At 42.6% G+C, this 24,118-nt stretch overlaps 1 protein-coding gene across 3 annotated transcripts; it reads right to left on the bottom strand.

The window, feature by feature from the left end:
- Nucleotides 1-758: 758 nt before the first annotated feature.
- lratd1 (LRAT domain containing 1) lies at nt 759-20,065 on the bottom strand. 3 transcript variants are annotated; one of them, XR_013936414.1, is made up of 3 exons: nt 19,892-20,065; nt 18,500-19,395; nt 759-1,054 (listed from the first exon to the last, which is right to left on the bottom strand). XR_013936414.1 is itself a non-coding variant. In XM_080490136.1 (2 exons), exon 2 carries the CDS (start codon nt 19,356-19,358, stop codon nt 18,570-18,572), a length of 789 nt encoding a protein of 262 aa, XP_080346262.1. In that variant the 5' UTR covers nt 19,359-19,395; nt 19,892-20,065; the 3' UTR covers nt 17,673-18,569. The 3 variants fall into 3 exon arrangements, 2 of the variants coding, with proteins under 2 accessions (XP_080346262.1, XP_080346263.1); XM_080490136.1 differs by lacking the exon at nt 759-1,054 and having other exon boundaries at nt 17,673-19,395; XM_080490137.1 differs by lacking the exon at nt 759-1,054 and having other exon boundaries at nt 18,243-19,395; nt 19,479-20,065.
- Between the last annotated feature and the right edge of the window lie 4,053 nt (nt 20,066-24,118).

Here is a 24,118-nt window from a genome sequence, read left to right as displayed (position 1 = left end):
CTGAGATTTCTGCGTTCTTAAAGGGCGCTGAAAGCACATTTCACAATCCTCTTTTGTTGCCGGTTGTTGTGTATTGTCAGACTGGCTGTGCGCGGAGTTGACCTTACTCTGCAGATAATGAAAGAGGAAACACTTTTTTTTATGATAGCTACATAGAATATATAACGGAAAAAAGGATTTGGAAACCAGCCAGTGACTATTTTAGACCAGTGAAAAGCACTTCAGGGGAGTGGATGGGATTTGTTATTTAATTTAATTTTTTGCTGACTCATGGATTGCACTGAAACACTATTGTGTGTGCATTCACTGGTGTGTGTGTGTGTGTGTGTGTGTGTGTGTGCGCGCGTGTGTGTGTGTGTGTGTGTGTGTGTGTGTGTGTGTGTGTGTGTGTGTGTGTGTGTGTGTGTGTGTGTGTGTGTGTGTTGAGAGCGAGAGAGAGAGAGAGAGAGAGAGAGAGACAGAGAGAGAGAGAGAGATTTACTCATCTACTTTATTGTGACATACAGCTGTATATGTGCATGTGCTTGTGCGTGTCCTTTGCCCTTCATCGGGAATGCAGAGAAGCTCTATTTTGGTGCCTCACATTTCTCATCAATATTTCACTTCTCTCTCTCTCTCTCTCTCTCTCTCTCATTCCTGGGCATCAGAATAATGTTTTATCTATGCTCCACCACACACCATTGAAGGACTGGCTGCTGGCCGGGATCCCGTTGGGACGATATGAGTTGTGCTCGGTGCTAAAAAGAAACTGCCGCCGCCAGATGGTTGCAAACAATCCTTTTGCAATTTTTTTTTTTCAACCTTTATTTACTCACAGTAGGTTGAGAGTCCAACACATGCTTACATAGTTTTCAACTATTCACAAAGGAGTTGTCCAGTACAGCCAATCTCTTTTGACACCGGGTCATTTAGCGGATCCATTGCAGCAGCAGCAGTCAAGGGCAGGTCGGTCGATGATAGTGGCTGAGTATAGTTTGGTCCAATTCCCCCTAGACGGGAGCGTCACATCACACCCCTGCCTCCCGCTGCGTCAATTCCGGTCGCCCCATCATCACTAATGACACCACATGGACAGACGGAAAGAGGGCGAGTTAAAAGAGCAAAGACCCCATGTAGTGTGACATCCTCGCTGTGTATCCCGACACTGATGAGCCACGGGGCTGGAAGCACAAATGAAGCCAAAGCTCTTATATCTGACGATGGCACTACTTTCATTTTTGTTCTTTTGTTCTTTTTTTGCTGTTTGTGGCCAAGTCATCTCCTGCAGGAGCAGGATGAAGTTGTGTTTCCATAATGGACTTGTTGAAATATATTCAAATGTATCTTTTGTTTTAAATAAGAAGTGTGCAAAGTAGTTTTCTCAGAAGGCCCCCCCCCCCATAAAACATTGTATTTATTTGATAAACGTATTATGAGGCAGTACAATGTACCACCGGTGAATCAAGTTTGATGTGTAACTGAGCATTTATCCAATTGATCAAACTGATGACGGGAGAATCATCGGTCCGTCACAGGACAAACACAGAGAGAGACAGGCACACTTAAAGAGAATGCACATTAAGCAGTTAACCCACGTTTTGGCACGTTGGAGTGAAAACTACCAACGTCAGCTATCAGGGACGGCAGGGAAACTAGGCACAAAGGGGCTGTTTGACTTGAAGTGGGAACTGTCGCACTGCGAGGCAAACGACCTGTCCACTGCATCGCTTGGCAGCCTTGCTTTAACACCTCATGTAATTCAGGACACCGTGATTTAATACCAGTGAGACTGAGAAAATATTTCCTGGAAAATTAGAAATCTTTTTCAGAAGTCAAACAAAATCCGTGACCTGAGTGTCAAATCACTTGATCCAAAGTTATGCGACCTGTGTCGAAAAGTTGTTGTGCCTTTTCTTGTGTAAATGGGGCAAACTGTCTGTGTACCAGGGGTTGCTGACCTGCTTGCAGTACCTCCCAGGGTGAATGTGTGATGGCAAACACTGTTTTGGAAATCCAGTGGTGTAGTGGTTAATTTTTCAGCTTCATTGTGAGAAGTTTGAGGGTGTGGAACTTTGTGTGTGTTTTCTCTGGGAACTCCAGTGTCATCCTACAGTGCCAAACAACATGTGTCTGTGGTTAACTGGTGACTTTAAATTGCTCATATGTGTGATTGTCCGTGGTGTATAATGCCTTTGTCTTTTGTTAGTGATCCTGAATTGATATAGAAGATGGAGTTGTACTTTTTGAAATGTCTGAAACACTGATGAGATTTAGAGGAATATGTGTCAGAATACATCAGCTGCAGAGATTACTTACTGACTTTAAGATGTTTTGTGTTAATACATCATTGCCAGTGTCGCTGCTTGTAGCCTTCCTTCATCCTTTCTTCATCCTTTCTGCTACAGGAACATCACGACTCACCTCCCAATAATATTTGTGGAAATTAGTACATAATTGAATCATGATCCCAATTTCAAAAGTCGATGTTTCAGTTTATTGAATTGATTTAATCCAATTAATCAACTCACTAAACCTGAAGGTTGGCAAAGTCCCTGAATCCAATAACATTTTGCCAGTGAAACCTTCAAATTAATTGTACCCCTAAATTATGAAGACAAGTGGAGCACTTACTAGAATGGATATATTATAATTATTATATATTATGGCTGTAAATGCAATAACTTGGCCGTCGGCTTCACAGACTTCAAAGTGGACACTTGTTGCCAAAATTCCCAAAACCCATTTCGTAGTATTTTCTTTCTTTTATTTCCAGATACATTTTTAGCAGTTTTTCACTTTGTAGTGTTCTGACTAACAGCCGTCAGCTGAAACTCAGGAGAGTAAAATCATGTTTTGTTGCTCACCCATCCGACCATTTTTGAATATTTGGATGCTCACAAGCCGTGTGTGTTTGGGTCCCCCCCCCCCCCCCCCCCCCCCCCTTTATCTGTATCAGAATAAAGGTGTGATTAGAGAGGGCATTGGCCCCTCTGCCTACCTTTATTAGGCCACACATGAGGGGCTTTATTTCATCAGAGCTGACACCCTCCCTAGGAGTCATTTCTTTTTGCAATTTTCTGCTCGGTTTCATGTTCCATTACCGGCAGATTATGCTTTTTCTCTGTCGCACATACACTCATTTATGGATGAGCTCATGCACAAACACATTTGCAGCACTTACACGCATACACTGCTGCACACACATATTGTGAATGCCCATGATCCCTGCACTATTGTTATTGGGCCACTGGTTGCTGAATGGTGAATGGGAGAGCTCTCCTAGAGGAGAGGACAGTAGTTAAACCAGCACAGGATTGCTTTCTTCACTATGAAAGTAAAATCAATTTAAAGAACCCATTACCTGTGTGGAAGATTTAAAGGCAAAGTGCGAGTTTTATTTCCCGTTTCATCAATTTTCCTGTATATATGTATTTATCTGTGTGTGTGTGTGTGTGTGTGTGTGTGTGTGTATTTGACTTTTGAAAGTCAACACAATGGCCAGGTTGAGTATCGAAAACAGTTATGACGTGTCGTCAGCTCAGCAGGAGCTCTGTCGATCACACAGTACTGTACTGACAGCGCCGAGTCTTCCAAAGTATGAATAGAAGAATAGAATGCATTTTGCAGAGAAAATAAACACTACTATTAATATATATATATATATATGTATATATATATATATATATATATATTGCTCTACTTGCATAAAGTTGACCGGTAACTGGAAACACAGCTTAAAACGCAGTTCGAAACGTGTTGCACCATCATACGGCGCGATGCGTTTCACTGGGACAACTATTGGGATGTGAGAAATTGTCGGATCCTGTGGACAAGTACCTTCATTCCTGACTGCAGATGGGTTAGTTGCGTTAAAATGTAGATTAGATGGATTAGAGTACCAGAGTAGTATCCACTCTTAAGCGCTAAAAAGTAACAAAAATGTTAGCGCTTGTTGCAGCAGGTTCCATTGTTTGCTTTTGGCCAATCCTATCTGCGGGGATTAGATTAAGCCGGGGTTACCACAATCTCGTGCTAAAGACAACGTGTTGTATGCGATTCCTTCTACATATTCGACTTTGTTCGCTCGCTGTAGCCAGCAGGATCGATAAGTGTGTCTCCAAATTGAGAGAGGGCCTGTGCATAATTTACGTTCATGGCACAGCAACAGGAACCTCATTAATAATTCAAACCTTTAGATGTGGTATGCTGATCTTAAGGCGGGTTTGGTCATTTCAAAGCCTCCCCCAACAAACACGTAAGTTATTGATTAAGGTTAGACTACTTATCTGGTGAGAAAAGAGCAAATGGAGTGGATTAAGAAGGAGTGAAATACCACTGAAGCTGTGGGTATATTTAGTCTCCTCAAGTCTAAATATGGTTTCATCACCAGGATCCTTTTTGGGTACGTCAAGGGATTTATTCCAGTGTTTAAGGAAGCAGTGATTTGCCTGAAAATGGATTACAATTCTAAACATAGATCATAAATAAATAGCGAGACAAAGAAAACAAATATTTTCTTTATAAAAGTACAGTTTATCATAGTAATCCTAAATTTCATTGTAAATAGGGTCATTTATCCTCAATGCGAAGACAGTTTAATTTTTATTCATGAGCTAGAGGTTCAGTGCATTGCAAAGTATAAACACAACCAATTTCATGAATACAACTTTCCATTCGCAGAGTGTCAGGATTATTTAACCCAGAGACGTAAATAAATGTCCACTGAGGTGGAATTAAATCTATATTCAGAAGATTTAGAGCCTCTTTTAAGAAACATTTTTCGAGTAAGGAAATGTGAAAAGTGTCAATGTGGTTTGTAGTAACGTCTTCAAATGCTCCTGACAAATCCCACAGGAGCCTCTGAGTAGCTGCAGAGCGATGTGAGTTCGCCAGGTGAGTTTTTGTCCAACACTTTCAAAAAACAAAATTGATTTATTTCCGCTGCCCTTTGTCTCGCCGTTTCTAGCTGAAACACGCCAGTTCAGGCTCACCATTTTGTTTTTGAATGAGACATGGCAGGGATGACGAAAGTGCTCACCTCCTTTTCTTGGGTGGAAGTACCGACACTAAAACAGACGGGTGAAAGTAAAAGAACCGATTCTACTTTACAGGTTCTGAGATGTGGAAACGGGTTTTACAAAACTTACAGGTAGGTAGATATATAGTCGTGTTCAAATGAAGGAAGTGTAGGTCAAATGATGTCAGGAAAAACCTGTAAAAGTAGATTTTCTTACTTGCCCTTTTTGGGAAATGATGACATTTACGAAATAGCATCTAATGCAGCGGTGGGCACTCCTGTTCCTTGTTCCCGGATCTGCAACTTACCTGATTGGAATGAGTGGCTCATTGTCAAACTGTCTGCAGAGTTTCATGAAGACAGGCTGGTGTTCCTCCAGACCAACGACTGCCTGCTTATGATGGATAGCAATATTTTTTGGGGGGCATGACTTGTGTTTATTTCAATGACTCAGGACTATTTTTTTTCAAACTTATTTGCTTATTCGTGATTTATTTGGTGTAAGGCTCCAATATGTTTTAATAACTTCCTCCTCTAACACAGTCTCTCCATTGTGACCACGTAGGCAGGAGGCGATACCGTTTTCAGCTGATTGTTCTGAAGTAAACAGTGTCTAAAAGATAAAGTGTACTTTACAAGCATCTATTCTCAAATGATGTCACTCAAGGTGTTATTCCCGGTAAAGCACACGCAACATTCAAACTGAAAGCACAATCTATTGCGTGAAATTTAGCACAGTTCATGCAGGTTCTGAGTAAATCAGGCCCTTGATGTCACATGTAATTTGTTCCAGAAAATAGACAAAAACAATTGCTTCATTTGGGAAAAATACAGTGTCTGACATGGCCGTAGACCACAAATTGATCTTCAGTAGAGTTTGTCAACACTGACGTCTGTATTTTGCTGTTGCCTTCTTACAGAGCAAGCTATTGCAACTTGCACCAAAAGACTTTCGTAGTGCTTTGAGGGTCCGTTCACACGATGACGGTGCTCGGATCGACTGAAAACGCTCCATCTCATCTCTGTGTAAACGAGGGGAAAACACAATTTTTTGAAACGCTGCAATTGAGCATGTGTGTCACGGCCCTTGCAAATAGTTCTTCTGCACATGCTCAGTAGATGAACAATAACAACAACTCCAGAGTGTCATGACTCCCAATCCATGTTCACATTAACCGTAATCGCAATCCAACTTTGTCATCCGTCCATTGGTAATGTTTACAGCGTATTGTTTTCTGCGCGCATGTGTGTGTGTGGTTACATTACAAAAACAAACAACAGTGGCCACTTGTGGCCGGGAACGCTCACTACATCATTTTCAGCTATTCCTGCTATTTCTGTGTAAATTGACATCGTTTCTGTTTAAACACAAAACTTTTCTTGACGAAAGGAAAACGGAAAAACTGTGCGTTCTACTTGAACTGTTTTACCTGAAACGTTTTATTTGAAACGTTGTGTAAATGGGGCCTTTCACTGATTCTACCCTTTAGAACTACAACATTATATCTAAATCAAAGTCATTTCTTCAAATTTCCACTTTTGACTTCCGTCCCACCAACATTCCGCTTAACTGTGCAAATTGGCCTGAATTCAACTTAATAGATTGTTTGTATTTTTTGCCAGATAAAAGAGCAGGTGACCTCCCTTATTGAACTGCCTCCAGCTGCTGTTGGGTATAATCATGATCCACTTTCCTGTGACAGTTTTCCCAAACAGCTTTTTTCATCCCTCTTTTGTTCTCTTTTTACAGCCGTTAACTGCCGAGCTGCCATTTGCAGGATTTACCTGGACAGGTTATGCTTAAAGTTTATGGTGGATCCATTTTTATGCTTCGCTGCTTCTGTTGCCCCTGCTTATAGAGAAAAGGCACGAGTGTTATTTTAACTACTGCATGTCAAATGGAAACAGCCAGTGTGTCTGGCTGGTGCCTCTTCCCATCTTCTCTGATGAAAACTGTGTTCTTTCCATAAAAAATGGCAAAAAACAATAATGCATTAAAGTTAGGACTTGTTATTTGGATGCAAACAGACAGAAGGAGCGGTGGAGTTTGAGGGCAGTTTTCTTTTTAGTCCAGTCTGGCGTGATACTTTATGTGAGAATAGAACCCACGCAAAGTCACGGAGGTGACGTGAGAGACTTAAGACCCCAGCGGGAGACGCAGTGGTGTAAAATGGCAAAATAAATGTGTCGGAATTGAATAATTGAAGGATCATTTTCAGACATACGTCACTAAAAGCATCAGTTGGCAGACACAAGTGAAATTACGAGACGGTCAGTTGCTGAGACAAACAATAATTGCCTAATGGCTGGTTGTGTGCGTGTGTGTGTGTGTGTGTGTGTGTGTGTGTGTGTGTGTGTGTGTGTGTGTGTGTGTGTGTGTGTGTGTGTGTGTGTGTGTGTGTGTGTGTGTGTGCGTGCATGTTTTTAATAGAGCTCCTCGGGAATTGATGCGTGTGCGTGTGTTGTTGCTCCACACTGAGAATTTCATTAGGCCCCGTTAAACAACATCAGTGCTAATAGATGAGTGTCACTGGTGTTATTGACAAGTGGGCTATGATTCATTTCCAACCTCGTCCTCTGCTGCTTCTCGCTGATTGGCACTTTTAGCTTTATACTGTTTGAGTCGTTATTTATTTCACTTTAATATTTAGAATTAGGGAAATGTCTTCATGGCCTCGAGTGGCTCTTTTTTTTTTTCTTCTTTTTTTTTTGTGTGACAAAACTCATGACCACAGTCACACATAAAGCTGCTTAATCTGAATCATCAGGAAGGGATTTGTGACAACAGCAGAAGAGGGGGTGTTTTTCAGGATGACAATGGGAGGGCTGTGATCTAAGTGTTGAAGTTTTACAACTTGTGCAACGCATGTGCCTGGTTTCCATTTGCATTCAGCTTGAAAGACAACGACTGGCACCTATTGTAAAAGTGTAATCTATTACATATTGAACTGCTGTTGATTACTTATAAGTAGACAAAACAAATCAACTGCATGTTGTGGGTTTTTTTTATATGAGTAAATCAGAACTTATTAGTCAAAATCATTTGAATTACACCAAATAGCAAATTTTCCTTCAAATTCAAAAGGATTACTATTGCAACGACATCATCATCAGTAGGGTAAAACTAACCTGTCTCACGACGGTCTAAACCCAGCTCACGTTTCCTATTAGTGGGTGAACAATCCAACGCTTGGTGAATTCTGATTCACAATGACAGGAAGAGCCGACATCGAAGGATCAATTTTGACCAAAGAGCTCCTTAAAGCTGACGCTATGATCATACTCACACACACACACACACACACACACACACACACACACACACACACACACACACACACACACACACACACACACACACACACACACACACACACACACACACACACACACACACACACACACACACTGTCTATGCACTGTGTCCTTGGGTCACTGCACTGAAGGTTCTTCTGTGAACACACACTAGTAGGTAGTTTACCGAGCAATCTCGTCTTACCTCGTTTGTTGCACAGCATCACTATTGTTATAATACTAAAATAGAGGAAGGCCATGAGGACAAGAAAAGGCCACTTTTCGTTAATAAAATTGTCTTTATAGTTGAAATCACCTGTTTTGGAATCAAGTTAAATTACAATTTAGATACTAAAGTTGAACACACTGACCAGGATTCAAACCTCTGGAAGTATTTTGTGTCAGTAATATGCCTACAATTGTTTGTCACAGTACACTCTCAAAGGTAATACCTGTGCTTGCTTCAATCACATTAGTGTACTTTACTTATTTCTCGCTATCCTGTCCAGTTAACTCATGAACTGTGAGTATGTAGTCATTTTTACTCGAAGAGGTTTAAAAGTTGGTTCATCTAAGTAAACTGGAATTGTAATTTTCAAGCGAACACAGAGGTCTGTGGTGCACATGCGCAAGGAGAAAATTCAAAGTCTGATTTCGATGGTAAATAAATTCAGAGTTAGAAATTCAAATCCAAACTGATGGCAGAGATTTATTTTCATATTTTTGTGACGTAACTAAGCCATGGAGCTTTGATTTTTTTTAAATGTTATAATCAATAATTGTTTTATATTGTATAATGCCATTTGCTGGCCAAGTTCTGAAAAAAAACTCTAACCACTAACCACTCTAAACACTGTCCATAAACATGCATGTGAAGTTAACTGATGAAACCAAATTTCCCCAAGGTGTGAGTGTGTATGGTTGTTAGTCTATATGTGTTTGACCTGTCCTGACCTATATCATGTCCTCACCCACAATATCAACCTTGGCAACCTGAACTGGATACGGATGAAAAAAGAAAACTAATTCTTTCTTGTGCTTACTTTATTTATGTTAATAGACTGAGTGCAACTTTTCCGTTAACTTGTCTTATTTAAGTTGCTAAGACTGGGAAAACTCAAGTTTAGTATACTTGCTATTTTTAAGGTCACAAAATAGGAAACACAACTAGATTCTGAGTAAACTTAGCAAGTAGTGAACTGAACTTGAGACTAATTATGACATTTACTTACCTTTTTTGAGTGCAACAGGTTTCTTACATCCATTTAAGTAAGCTCAACTTCTTACAGTTTACAGTGCAGAGCTGTGGGTAATGCTACAGAGTCACACCACAAAAGTGTGTGTGTGTGTGTGTGTGTGTGTGTGTGTGTGTGTGTGTGTGTGTGTGTGTGTGTGTGTGTGTGTGTGTGTGTGACTGTGATGGATCGGCAGTCGGTCCTCTGTGGATCCCTTCTTTCACATGGTGTTGACTGTAATTGGCTCCAGCTCTCACCTCTGTCCCCTCTGTTAGCAAGTGTCAAGTTTGGATCAATGTGTGGATGGATGGTAACTCTAATGTAGAAAACACATTACAGCTAAAATCATCTGCCAATAAACTTAAAACTTAATTAAAAAACAATTTCAGGTCACACACATGAATGTAAAAAAAATACAACAAATATAAGAGAGACCCGCTTAAATCTTTCGTCCCTGTGTTCGGTGCTGTGCATGTCATTTTAAAATAAACTGTTTAACCAATGACTTGTTGACCTGCCGCTGTAGGAGATACAAAAGGGTAAGTGCACTGCAGTCGGCGCTGAGATCAGTAACAGCTGTGCTTTGGTTAATGTGTAAAGCGCAGGGTCTTCCACCTGTAACAAATGAAAATGCCTTGCTGTAAAAAATAGAATCAACGGGCCCCGTGCCAACTGTTTTCTTTAATGCCTTTCTGATTATGTTTAACGCACTTTAAATTTGCTGGTATTGGAAAGGTGCAATACAAATGAAAGCACTTTGCCTTGAAGATCAAGGACTCGTGTCATCTTCATCTTAAGGCTCTTGGCGAATCCGCAGATAAATTCTCGGTGAATTGAACACAGCTTAGCTGACACCCCGAGTGCCTGGGGATTTATTTGACCCTTAAATCCCGCTCGACCTGTGGCTTTACAGATACATTGGTGTCTTTTCATTATCAGTTAAACCTATTTTGTTTCAGGAAGGAGGAAACATTTTAAAAGCAGAACGTTGATCAATACTACAGAGTTTACTTTAGTAACATTTTGGGTTTTAGAACTCTCTCCTTCAATGACGCACGTCTTAACTATGTACACAGTAGTCCAGTGGTATGTAGTTTAGCTGTGACACATCAGGATGTTGTAATATAATAGTCTGGATGTCTTCAGTTATTGAAAGGAATGCATTTATGAAATAATTACGCAGCAAATTGGTCTTATAAAAGCTTACTTAAAGGTAAATACACATGTACATGAACCAGGCAGATATTACAGTCCAACATCTTTCATGATGCGATCTGGAGGAATGGGTTAGTTCAGGAATAATGTAACAATACTAATGTTACAACTATAGTTAGAATGCTGATAACCTGCTAAGTTAAAGCTAATGCTAATGCTGACAGTTGTCTCAGAAATGGAGACCTATTACAAGAAAAAAAAAAAAAGTCCATCCTATAGTTGGACGAATACATTTCTTCAATTTCAATTTTACTCCCAGCCAGTTCTTGTCACACAAGCAATTTTCTGGTCACATACTGGTGTTTACATTGCCGCTTGTTTGTGAAAATGATTGCCCCGACTCCAAAAGTTCAGCTGCGGTTTTTCTAAGAGCCAATATATTGTGGGTTGTGCAGCATATATCCAAATATTGAAGTTTCGTTTTATTGCCCTGCTCCAATACACTTGAAATGAGCTACAGTTGTAAATATGCAAACACACGCTGAGGGGCCCAGATAAGCTTCATGCTTATTCACTAACCTCTCACCTATTTAATAGCCTGAGCAGACCGCACACTGGCCGTCAAATGACCACATGCTTGTTTGTTAGCTTCACCCGTAAATCATCTCTGTCCTCACTTGAACCGCTGCAGAGCGAAACACAACAAAGGAGAGTCTCTGTTCAAGATGAATTCACTGAGGGCATTATTCAACAGTATGCAATTGTAAGAGATGCAAGAGGAAATCTTCCAGAGTAAGGAGTACTGTTATGAGATGGTAAAATATAGCCCTTTACAGAGGCATCACTTGGGAGTGTAACATGACAAAATATTAAGAGAATGACATTTAGCGCCGGGAAGGTTGTGAAATGCTCATTATGACATTTCCAGTAACCGTTTGCCGTGACTTTTTGCGAGGGGTTAAAACCACAGAGATCGGAAAGATGGGGATACGTTAGGTCTTTCATTAATCAAACTGTGATTGCGCTGGGTCGCGGGCCGAGGGCAATTCCTCTTCTCGCTCGTTTTAATTGACGGTTAGGACGAGGCACGTGAAACTGCAGGGCTGCAGGGCTGCAGGGCGGACCGAGAAGTGCAGCGTTTGTCCTTTTACCAGTCCGGCCAGGGTTACGTCCCGTGGCAGGTCTGCTGGACGCTGCATCTATGATAGTTATAGGGTTCCAAAAGGGGAAGCCGGAGAATCTCATTATCATTAATAACGCGCAGTTGAAACGCGGCTTCCTCGATGAGAATAGTTTCATGAAAATTCATTTTGCATGAATGTTTTATCACCACTAAATTGCTCATTATTATGTACGAATGTGTTTTGGAAACTATGGCTACGTGCAGTAATTATTTTAAAAAAGCTGTTAAATGGGACAGATTTAGGGGGGGGAGAAGAGCTGCTTTGTAAAACACTGATCATGAAAGGCCAGGAGCGAATGTGGTGAGACAATTACAAATCACTTGCGAATGAGACCGACTGCCTTGAAAGTCACAGTAAATGTCTTCTGTGGTTAACGTTTGTCATCTCAGTCAGATCTGATCTTACCTAACACATCTCTCTGAGTTAACTGAGCCAAGCGGTGGTGTAGTGGTTAGTGCTCTCACCTCACTGCAAGAACCCCCCCTGGATTGAGTCTATGTGAAGTCTGCATGTTATCTCCAGGCTGTGTCCTGCCTTTCCCCGTAGTCAGCCGATGGTTTACAACCCACTGAATTAGATAAACCATTATAGAAGGTGCAGGTATAGATAATTAACTGACTGAATTTGTCCAATGAATGCTTTTTTTTTTTTTTTTTTTTTTTACAAAGCCACCCAACCAAATGAATGAAAGACACTCGAAGCGGCTGTTGACAAAATTCTGCTGACATTTAACAGTTGCTGCTTCCTGACACGGGTGGGGAGGCGCCGAGAGGCAGAGGTGCACAGTGGCAGCAGGGCACATTTCCTGAGGCTATTCAGTCCCTAAACTTAGTGAAGCACAGTCAAATGTTGGAACACCTGCCCTCAGAATAGAAAATTTATGGACTGTGAGAGGTGGCGCTGCTGGGTTTTATCACCTGAAGGTGCTTTTTTTTTTTTTTCTTCCCTTTGTCTCTCACGTTTCAGAGTTTAGAAGAAGCACGCAGCCGTACAAAGAAGTTACCACTTTGTAAAGCTGTTTTAGGAGCAGTTTTTTCAACCAGAAACATAAGAAAGCACTTCACAGATCATTCATTTGCCACAAGCCCGTTAAATGTGTGTCATCACTTGTAATTGAGACAGTAGCTAATGTCTAGAGAGATCCACCGCCACCACGGCGCCCGCTAAAGAAGCTTTTAACAAGCAAACATAAATGTTGAAGAGCACCACCTGCAGACACGTCAGACATTTTCACCATAACAACACTGATGCAAATTTTTCAAGGGATCTATGTATGTGTGGGTGCAGATTGTCCAACCTGAAGCTGAATCAGGGGAATGGTAACTATCATTTAACGGACGGAAAGTAGTGAAACTGCAAGCATTACCCAGTGGGCTTAGCTCAAATATTGACAATATGTTTACTCACATTTGACGTGAACATCTCTTGTGTAGGATATAATATAAAGTTTCGAAAAGCAGCACCAAAACTGCTGAGGCAAGCTCCACCCTGGATTACTATAACACTACACTCATCATTCTCCTCAACAAGAGACTTCACAACATCAGTATGCTCAAAAGAGCAGAACCAGGAACCTGACGAGGATGTTTAAAACAAATCACACAAGTCCTCCACCGACTCTGCATGGTCGAATACAAGGTCGCTCACTTCAGATTTCAGTGCCTGCATGGAAATGCCACATTGTTTGAAGGAAACACTCAGCCCGCACTTTCCTACACTTCCTCTTTGTTTCAACAACCCCATCAATGCTCACCCTTCCAGAAATAAGTGCGGGGCTCCTGCGGACTCGCCTCCCTGACCATCACCACCTCCACAGACTTTTGGAAAGGTTAAAGAAATAACCTACCATCACGTGGCCTTAGAATTAGTGAGGCGCTCCTCCGCCAGTGGCTGGAGTTTATTGAAATAGTAACAGAGCGCCTCTTTCCCTGGAAACACTTTAACTGATGCTTAAACTAACTAAACTGAGAGACACAGCAGCTTTCAAACTGTTTTCACATATCACACAAGAGTAATTACCTCTCTGTATTGAAAGCAATATTAATCGTGTGAGCAAACTCATTACTGCCATAGTGTGACAAGAGTGGAAATACTGATGATAATACAATACTATATCACTAGCAGCCACTCACTGTAATGTACATATTTTAAATACTGCTGTTTTCGTTGCAATAGAGTATCTTAAATGCTAGTATTTTCTTAAGTATGTAAAGACATCATCAGAATCCACACATGATGGGAACCTTTTAAAGGTCTCCAGAAAACATGTCAAAGTCACATGACCTATGGCCACACTCTTTAAATGGTCCTGGCACTGGAAAGTAGTGTTCCTCTTTTGAATATTACACAAAAGGCTGCACTGGTACATGTGTAAACAGGCGTTTAAACACTTATCCTGTCATGTCAGCATACACACAAAAGACCTCCTTTGCACAGACGTGTTTATTTGCATGTCAGTTGGCTCACCTGTCAGACCTAAAGCTGGGCGCACCCATGTTTGCATGTGCATGTCATTTTTAACAGGAGGAGTGGTGACATTTTCAGTGGCAGGAGATTGCTTTGTATCAAGTATTTCACTGAGGCTTCAGCATGTCCGACTCAGTGGCAAATTTAAAGTTATTGTGTATATATTTACCTTTCTGAAGACGTGCATTGAAATAAATTGAGTTATGAGTCCTTAAGAAGGGAAGAAAGCACATTACCTTTTGAAAAAGGGCACAAATTTCTATCAAACATTGGTATGCTGTAGAATATTTACTCAAGTCGGAGTAAATATTAAGTCTTTTTTGAGGCTGATGTTCAGCAGTAGATTTTGCTGAGCGCGTGTTTACACCAACATGAAGGAAAAACAAAAACGAACACAAGTTATTTTACATTAATATGTCACCTGATATAGCAATGTGTTTCAGAATGATTGTATCACAACTGACGCATATAATGCAGTATTTGTCCACATCAACAGATTTTATAAATTCAACACTTGGAGAGACTATAACACCGCCTGAAGGTTTAAAGTCACAGAACACAGGTTTCAAGTCACTGTTGTAAAGAGCCATTGTTTGTAAAGACTGTACAAATCCATGTAATCAGCTTCCGATAAAGACGTTTGAGGGGCACTGATAGGGGAGGTCTAGTTGGCCTTGTAAATCAGAAATGTGCTGCGGTGTGTAATCGGTTTAAATGTCAGCACGTAGGTGGGAATTCAAACATGTAACATGTGGGAAGCCATTTTTACAGCGCATGTTTGGAAGGAAACGATTGTTTCCCTCATAGAAACAACATGTAACCCATTGGCTGCTGCTTCGTTTCCGTCACCAGCTGTGTCGCTGTTCAATAAAGCACCCATCCTAAAGAAAGAAAAAGATCTTCCAATCTACTGGGAGTCCTCAGGCCCAGTATCTAGATTAGAGGGAGATCCTCTTAAAGGCATAGTGCAGACAGAATATGCTGTCTTGTTCCCCCTCAGAACATCTCCTCTGAGACGGATGATTTTAGCTGGCAGCAGGCGAGCAAGGATCCTCTTTGTCCAGATGCACACGCATGCATGCACGCACACACGCACTGATTACAACGCCCTGTGTGAATTGAAAACATCCAGGCTGGAGGAACAATAGCTCGTCCCCAGTGAAACAATGCATGTGTGTGCGAAAGAGAGGAAAGAAGCGATGGAGGGAGAAAGAAAGATTTGGCTGTGAAGTGTTTGTCTTACACGACTAGTTATTAAAGCTATCGGCTCGCTGTGAAAGCTGTGAAAGGTTTGCACATTCACACATAAATGCGTGCAGGCGCAAGACCTCAGTGCATATACAGTGTGTGGAGTTTCCCTAGTAACAGCATTTACTTTCACACAGTCACAGATGGATACAAAGATGCTGATCTTTATGACTACACATGCACACAGCATATGGCTTATAGAGCGTACGCACACACACACACAGACACACACACACACACACGCACACACACACACACACACGCACAAAACATACACGTGTGTAAATTATTGCATGTTTCCAGGGTCTTCTCAGGTGGCAAAAGTCTTTCCTCATCTTAACAATGAGGGCTGCATTGTTTGCCTAGAGTGCACACACACACGCACGTACACACGCACGTACACCCGCACACACCTACGCACGCACGTGTCCCTTTTTGTAAGGCCTATTAGTCACAACCACAAACACATATACAAACGCTCACACTGGCTGCCCCAGTACCCTGAATTTTCAAACTCACAGGGGACGTCTGACACGCACACACACACACACACACACACACACACACACACACACGGTTGCACACGTAATCACCCACCTGAGGCAAGCTCAGTTTTAAACAGAAGCCTGTTCAAGATGAACTGAACAACCAGGGCACTTGTCAGTGGGTAAAACAGAAGAGAGCAAACTGATAAAACAGCTTTGTTTATCTGAATCCATCTGGAGTCCGTGTTTCTTTGCAAAGGTAATATCGTTGGCAGCTAGATGTATTTCAATTTAATACTTCAGTACACATCTTGAGTTCCACTTTTTCTTTTTTTTTCGGGGGGTGACATATGTTTTTATAATAGTAAACCGTGACAAAGGGATACGGTGCATACCGGAAAGCAAAATAGAAAAATACTAGCTCTTAGTAACGCAAGTAAATTAGAATAAAAGGATAAAACAAGAGAGAAATGGGCCAATATATCCTTCAGCAAAGCCAATACAGTAAAGTATTTGGGTCAATAGCTGGAGTAAATCTTCCCAAGGCATGTTTACATGATTCACAGGCCTATTAGTTTGTATTCTGACATGAGACTCATCCATGGGCTCAGACTGCAACATCTGCACAATCAGATATGCAGAACAGAAGTAAGACCTGCATCTGATTAAGAATAACAGGTTATCGAACATCATTTAGACCAAACAACATCAGTCCCACCAGAGACAAACACGGACACACATGGATAACCCTGCATACTCTCTCTCTTTCCGTCTCTCTCTCTCTCTGTTACACAAAGTCTGTCTACCATCCCCCTCAAATGGCTACTGCCAAAACAACTGCAGCTCTCTTACTCATTACCACACAGAGGCTCAAGCCACAAGTACATACCTCAGGATGAGGATTTTTACCAGTCGAGTATAGGGGCACTGAGATATTTTTGAAAATCTCTCCATCTCAACCACGGTGCACAGCGGCCATTCAATTCTGTATGGAATCAAAAGGGAGTCATAGAATCACTAAGGCAGCCGGCTCAACAGAGGGACACATTACAGCCTCAATCGTTGCACTAGTGAGCTGACTGGACTCATCATCAACAATATAGCAGATCAGACTCCTAAGAAATTAAAAGTGCACTCTGACCCTTGTAACAGGGATAACATCCAATCCAGAGATAAAGCCACAGCAAACAAAGACACCACAGGAGTCATAATAACATATTGTGTTCTTTTCATGATAAGAATCATATAGCGTACAACAGACATGCTTGTGGATGTCTGAATATCAACTTGCTTAAAGAAAACATACCTGTGGCCACTGACTACGTTTTGAAATTGGCTATATAGGCTACAACAGTGCATATACTGTAGCTTCCAGATCCCTTATAGATTTTTCGATAAAGCTTTTATGGGTTTGATGCAGATGACTATTTTACTGCCTCCAAATACTGAGGAGATATATGAAGCCTATTTGGCTGAAGGCAGGTCAGAAGGCAGTGGAACATCAATAATTCATACAGCCCTGTGTGTAAGTGTGTGTGAGAGTAAGGGAGTGAGAGACTGTGTTTGTATGTGTGACCAAACAACACCTGATAGACCAAGATCTTATTTTCATATTTCAACCTCCATTTATTTGAACCAAAAAAAGAGATCAGGGTTAAATCCACTAAACGTAAATACAAAAATAAGGGACTCAAATTGAAACCAAATATATATGAATACAATTTACACATACATCCAGTGCTGTGGAGCAGGATGACAGCATTGTGAAAATGACAATACTCTTTTGATATGGCAAATAGGGGAGCTTGATCAAGCCAAAAAAAATGCTTTGTTTAGGCAACTGTGTAGCCAGCAGGAACCGTCAAGAGGTCTATGACTTAGTGGCTTGGATCTGTGTAGTGGTATGTCCCGGTTTTAAAGCTAACAGTAAAAAAATAGAAGGGAGACTTTTTCGAGAGCCATCCCAGAGCCTATCTTTCACCCCCTCCCTCCCTCTCCCGGTCTCACCGTCTGGTCTGCTGCAGCAGGCACTCTATGCAGAGAAGGTGCCAGCTCCATTATCCCGAGAAATTAAACAGAAACCATACCAAGCCGTGTGCGCTATGTGGAGGTTGTAAAGGTGATTTCGCTTTTCCGGGTCATGTTTTTTTTTTCTCTTTCTTTCTTTTTTTTTCTTTTTAAATTAGAAATCGTGTTTCCCACTCAGCACGAAATCTTATCTGAAGGGGCGTTGTCTGTTTATATGGCCGCGCTGTCTCATTTCTCAACAAAACCGATAGGAGATTCCACAGTTGCACCTGTGGTCCAGACAGCCCGGGTCCATCCGAGACACGCAGACAGTCCAAAACCAACAGGTCTCTGCGTGTGTGTGCGTCTGTGTGCTTGTGTGAGCGAGTGTGCGCGCGCGCGCGCGTAAAAGTGTGCGTCCGTACGCACTTGGCTTGGAGGAGGCAGGCTGTAAGGGAGGGCGAGCCGAGGAGGAGACGGTATCAAACGGAATCCCTGATCACTCTTTGCCCCCGTTAACCAAAGACAGCTCTTTGAGAATTCCACTGGCGTCCACTCGCCTCCTCTCCCGGATCATGTCCTCCAGGCTGCGAAAGACCAGCGTGTGCACCCCGCTGCCGGACAGGTGAACTTTGAGGAAGTACTGCTGCTCCGCCGAGTGCGCCTCTCCGCCCGCTTTGAACTCCCGTTTCCCAAACCGGCACCAGGCTGCGAAACTTTCCGAATTGGTCCAGCATATCTCCTCGCTGCTCAGGCCCAGGTGTCCCACTGCGTTCTGCATCACCAGATCGGACGGAAGCGGCCGGTAGCGGTACCGGTTGTTGACTATTCTCCCGTGCCGGCCGCTGCTGATCTCAAGCAGGCTGTCCTTGCGGATTTCCCCCTTGTGCAGATGAATGACCTGGTCGTCCTGCTCGAAGATGGCCCAGTGGGGGGCCTGCGCGGTAGCCACGAGCTCCAGCAGGTCCCCGGGTTTGCACATAGTCAGCAAAGTTTTGGCTGAGTACACGTTCAAGTCCTCGTTTTCCCGCAGCTTGGAGAAGATGCATTCCTGGGAGCAGAAGGCTGAATACTCCACCTCGCTCACCGAGAAGGGTCCCTCCTCGGTCGGGCTGTGGTCCTTGGTGAAGCCGCAGTCGGACGGAGTGCGGTCGTCCACCTCCTCCTCTTCGTCAGAGAAGAAGTAGGCGACACCGACCCGCAGCTCGTCCTTCTCCAGCCCGGACGGATCCCCCGTGGGCAGCTCGCTGTAGTTGAGGTGGGTGATCCGATCCAGTTGATTTCCCATCAATGACCTGGCAAGGCAGAGGCATGGACTGCGGTGTCTGGCGAGGGGAGAGGTGGAGTGTGAGAACCAGAGTGTTTTGTCATTAGCAGTGAAACACAGCGCCAAGCAGTTTATATTTACCTCTCACAGAACAAGACACATTATGCACAAAACGATTGGGTGCAGTTAAATCCCTGCTCTCAATAGATTAAGAATGTTTTGAAGAAAGAGCTCAACACTTCTCAGCAATCATCCACACAGAGGGAGAAGACCTATTGAGTGCTATTATTGAGCAGAAAGACTACACTGACAAAATCAACGCTCAATTGCCCCTTGGTCCCTCCACACACATTAGTCAATCATTAATTCCAGGGGAATGTGAAAGTCATGCTATTCCGATGCAAAGAAAGCAGTTAAGATGGGAAAAAATGTGTATGCGGCTGACAGCTTCTGCGTAAAAAGTAGACAAGAGAAGCCAATACAAATAAAGGCCAGTCTGGCATCTTTACGCACGAGGTAAAATAAATAGAAACTGGGGGAAAAAAGGAGGATACCTGTGCGCTCCCAGGGCAAATGGTTAAATATCCTTGTTGTCCATTTGAACAGAGGGCTGCACTTTCCCCTGCACTCCTGCTCCCTCCTTTGCCTCTCCCCTTTCTTCTGACGCTTGTCCCTCACTCTTCGCACCGCGCGCAGGGCGCTCCGGCTGTCGTGCGAGCTCGTACTTCACTGCTTTCAGCGCCTGCTCCATTTAAGTACCAAGGAGAGCTCCGCCTCAGCCGCCGCGCTCCGCCTCTGCAGCCTGTAACTGGAGCTCAGTCCCGGCTCCGTTGGCTCCAAACCAATGGGAACTGTCCTGGACGGTGTCACTCATTGAAATGTGCCAATGGTGCGCGCTTCGGGCGGCTGGCGGCGATGGGCGGCTGTTACTGTGGCATGGGTTTTTGTTGTCAGAGAGCTGTGGAATTCTCTACATGATCAGCCGAGTCCGTATACATAAGTTCAAGTAAACAGTAATTTCTGATAAGAACTAGCATATCTCAGAAGTAGAAGCCCAGGCTCTTAAAACTCCCCAAACTACACCCTGATCATGTGAACACAGTTAATGCAGGACATGACTAGTGTGGTTCCATCTTTGTGAACACATGCAGAGGTTTTATCCTTCATATCCCATGGGTAACCTGTAAATTATTCCCACATGTTCCAGCAGCCTCACTGTAATTTGTATCTCTTGTGCTCTAGCATCTGTCTCTGTGGTGCCTGTTTTCCTACTAAAAATTATAAAAAATAAATAAATAAATAAATAAATAAAAAGAGGAGCTGGAGGCAGGTGTGTGTGTTTATGTGCAAGGCAGGAACAGAACAAAGGAGTCCAGAGGGAGATTAATACACAACTCTATAATGTTTTACTTTGCAGTCATGTCGTGTCTCGGAACAGAACTCAACTGAAATGAAATGCATATCAAATTTCACCTGGTGACTAACTTTTGCATGCATAATATATTATGCACTTGCATATGTTGCATGCTGGAGAAATGCTTGTAGTGTCTGCTTTAAAGCGATGTCTTTCTTTTTATCAGTATTACCCGGAGTGGATCGCCACCTTACTGTTTATATCAGACCTCTCTCTACTGAGTGTCTGTTTCCTGTGTTTACTTCTGCCTCAGAAATCTGTGCATCTCTTCAGGCAGCATCTGGAGAGCTCCAGAGAGTACTCTCTCTTTCCTCTCCCAGATGGCACGAGATAGCAGCTCTCCAGTTGCTGACATACATCGGTCCCTGGTCTTTGTTTCCACTGGTGACAGGGAGAGTGAGCGGTGGCTTTTCACTGAGTGAGCTATGACCGTACATATATGCACAAATTGGCCCACACCCACGTTCATCCATGCCAGCTGCATTTGGATGTGTTTGTGTGTGCTCACACTTCCATGTGAGAGCAAAGCCGATTGCCTTTTAGTCTCCTCACACTGTAGCATGGTGTGATTAATATGTTACTTATAATTCCCTTTGTGTCTATCCATGTACTTAAACTGAGTGAGAGAAAAATACAGACGGTAATATGAAAAGATTTTTTCTTTTTTTTTTATGAGCTGTGCAGTGGCTTGCACACACAGGCACACAAGGTGTCATGGGACTGTCAGCAATGACTTTGGCTGCAGCTTCTACAGGCATGTGGTCTTGCCGCCTATAATCTACAAGGAGCAGAAATGAGTTTCCTTCGTCGAGACCACCTTTCCCAGACACACAAATATACTGTACTTGCTCTCTCTCTCTCTCTCTCTCTCTCTCTCTCTCTCTCTCTCTCTCTCTCTCTCTCTCCATCTTACATGCACACACCTAATCATATATGCAGCTGTTGTAATAATAAGGCAGAGTGCAGACAGCGCTGGAATAACTACTGAGACGGGGTGATATTTCACAACCCCAATAATTGGATACGTCTCTATCCCCTAATTACTAACTAAATCATATATGCTGCAATGCCATACAGCGCAGATAAAACACATTGACACACACACTCACATGCAGCTGTCCACAAATGGATTCAAATGACATGTGTCAGTTGGTCTATCTCTCACATGAAAGTGATGAACAGATTCACACATTAGTATGCAAATGTGCAGAAATGCTTGCACATACCGTATGTATCTCCTACTGTTGGAGCTGAGCACCCAGACGCACATGCTGGTCATGAATTTATGGACTGTGAGACTTAGAGAGCTTTGGATATTTGCAGAATAATAGGCGTGTCTTCTAGAGTAGAAACATAACTGCATCAACTCACTCCCCCTGAAGGTGCTTGTGTACTTGTAGAGCTGCTTCAGTGGAGTGTGGAAAGCAGGAGGGGGGGGGGGGGGGGGTTCAACTTGTAGCTGTTTTGTGTTGGGAATTATATAGGAGAGGATATGTTAGAGCAACTTTTTTTACGATAGCCACCATCATGCTGTACATCATGAATATCATTTAGTGGGATTTCTGTGATGACAGTAGGAACTGTTGTATGCATGTGTGTGGGCAGGGGGAAGATTTAGAGGCGATGCCACGGAAGGTAGGAGTAATAAAAGTAGTTAGAATCTATGAGAAGTCTCCCGTTGTTACGTCCTCGCAGCACATAAACAAAGCATTGCGATTTCACCATTCTGTCCTTGAAGTTCTTGAAATATTTATTTTTTTCGTTGGGTTTCCTTGCTTCCATGAAAACACCAATGCAACAGAAAAATACAATGTAAGCTTATTTTGTGATTCTCTATTGATCCCTGCTGGAAAAAAAAAAAACCCAACCCTTTACTAGCTTCCGAGTGAGGTCAAAGAGCAGGGTCAGCTACAGAGAAGTGTCAGGTGAAAATATTAGTGCACTTAGCTGCCATGTTTTTGTTGTTGTTGGAGACGGAAGGCTCAGTGTAAGAACCAGTTTTTGTGATGTATTAGCTGGACAAAAAAAAAAAACCTGACATAAAAGCCTGCTGGGGAGCAAAGCAGTGTGCCTATAAATGTTGCAGCTGCGCCAAAAAAAATTGCAATTACCATCACTCTGTGAGATGGTATGTAATAACACTTATGTAAATGCTGGATGACAGTTATCTAGACTGGTGCCCTTGTGTAGGGTACCCTGCTGCAGACATTATTTTTTTCCAGCAAATCTATGTGATAAACTTGTGGCTGTCAATGAGTCTTTTTGGAGGGGGTGAAAAAAAAAATCGGATAACCTTGACGCCAATAAAAAGATATTAAGTTGTTGTTGTTGTTTTGGAGTATGAATATTGAATGAAACCGAACAGATGGCAATAATGTGAGGAGACAATCTATTAAAGCTGGTCTATCTTCAAGCATATCATCGGTGTTAGTAACTGCTTAGGTGGTGCAGATGGACACCATCATCATCATCATCATCATCATCATCATTTAACCACAATGAAGATATTTGTCAAAAAGGGGAACAATAAAGCTCAAATTCAATATTTGGTGATGTAAACTGTTCTTCTTATCAGTATTTAAAGTAGGTTAGATCATTTTATGTGTGTCACCATGTTCTTTAAGCTCTAAGTAGTCTCTCAATCGGGAAGTTGCAGGTTCGATTCCCCACCTGTCAAAGTGTCCTTGAGCATGACATTGAACCCCGAACTGCTCCCTATGGATGGATTGAGCCCGCTGCATGGGAGCTGCCTCCAGTGGTGTGTGAGTGTGTGTGTGTGTGAATGGGTGAATGTGATTAACATTGTAAAGTGCTTTGGGGACCGCCCAAGCGGTGGAAAAGCGCTATATAAGTGAAATCCATTTGCCATTTGCCATTTATCATGCGTTTGAGGCTAATTGTCACCCTCGGAGGTGAATGTGAACATGTGATCATAAGGTGTGCTTGTGTCTCTCTCGCCACACTATTGGCTGAACCAGTGTAGAAGATGGATTGATGGGTGGAAGTTGTAAGTGGCACAATTTGCTCCTGTGAGACATGCAGTTAGAATTCCTCGGCAGGCTTGTCCCCACGTTGTGCAAATGATGGTCCAATAATAGCTTCATAACACGGCACAACAGGACCCGGATTTCACTGCAATTTGAGGACGGGGCTCTGATAAGAGCCATTCTTTGTATTGTAAGAGTTTGGTAGGTATTTTACTTGGCAACCTTTTGAAAAACGCAACCGCAAAAGTGTAATAAATGGATTCAACTGTGCGCTAATTAGCTCCAATCATAGCACATCGTGCTAACTACCAGTGTACCTGTGACAGACACCTACTTTTCCTTTGTGGCTGTCATGCACAAACATCTTTTGCAATGTTGTA

This window comes from Lipophrys pholis, assembly GCF_963383615.2.
Source record: "Lipophrys pholis genome assembly, chromosome: 21".
In the NCBI taxonomy this organism is placed as follows: domain Eukaryota; kingdom Metazoa; phylum Chordata; class Actinopteri; order Blenniiformes; family Blenniidae; genus Lipophrys; species Lipophrys pholis.
The sequence above is the reverse complement of the archived record's forward strand: the minus strand, read 5'-3'. Positions and strand labels throughout refer to the sequence as shown.

Excerpts from the sequence above, each read along its gene's own strand:
- lratd1 (XM_080490136.1), bottom strand. The coding sequence starts at position 19,358 with ATGGGAAATCAACTGGATCGGATCACCCACCTCAACTACAGCGAGCTG.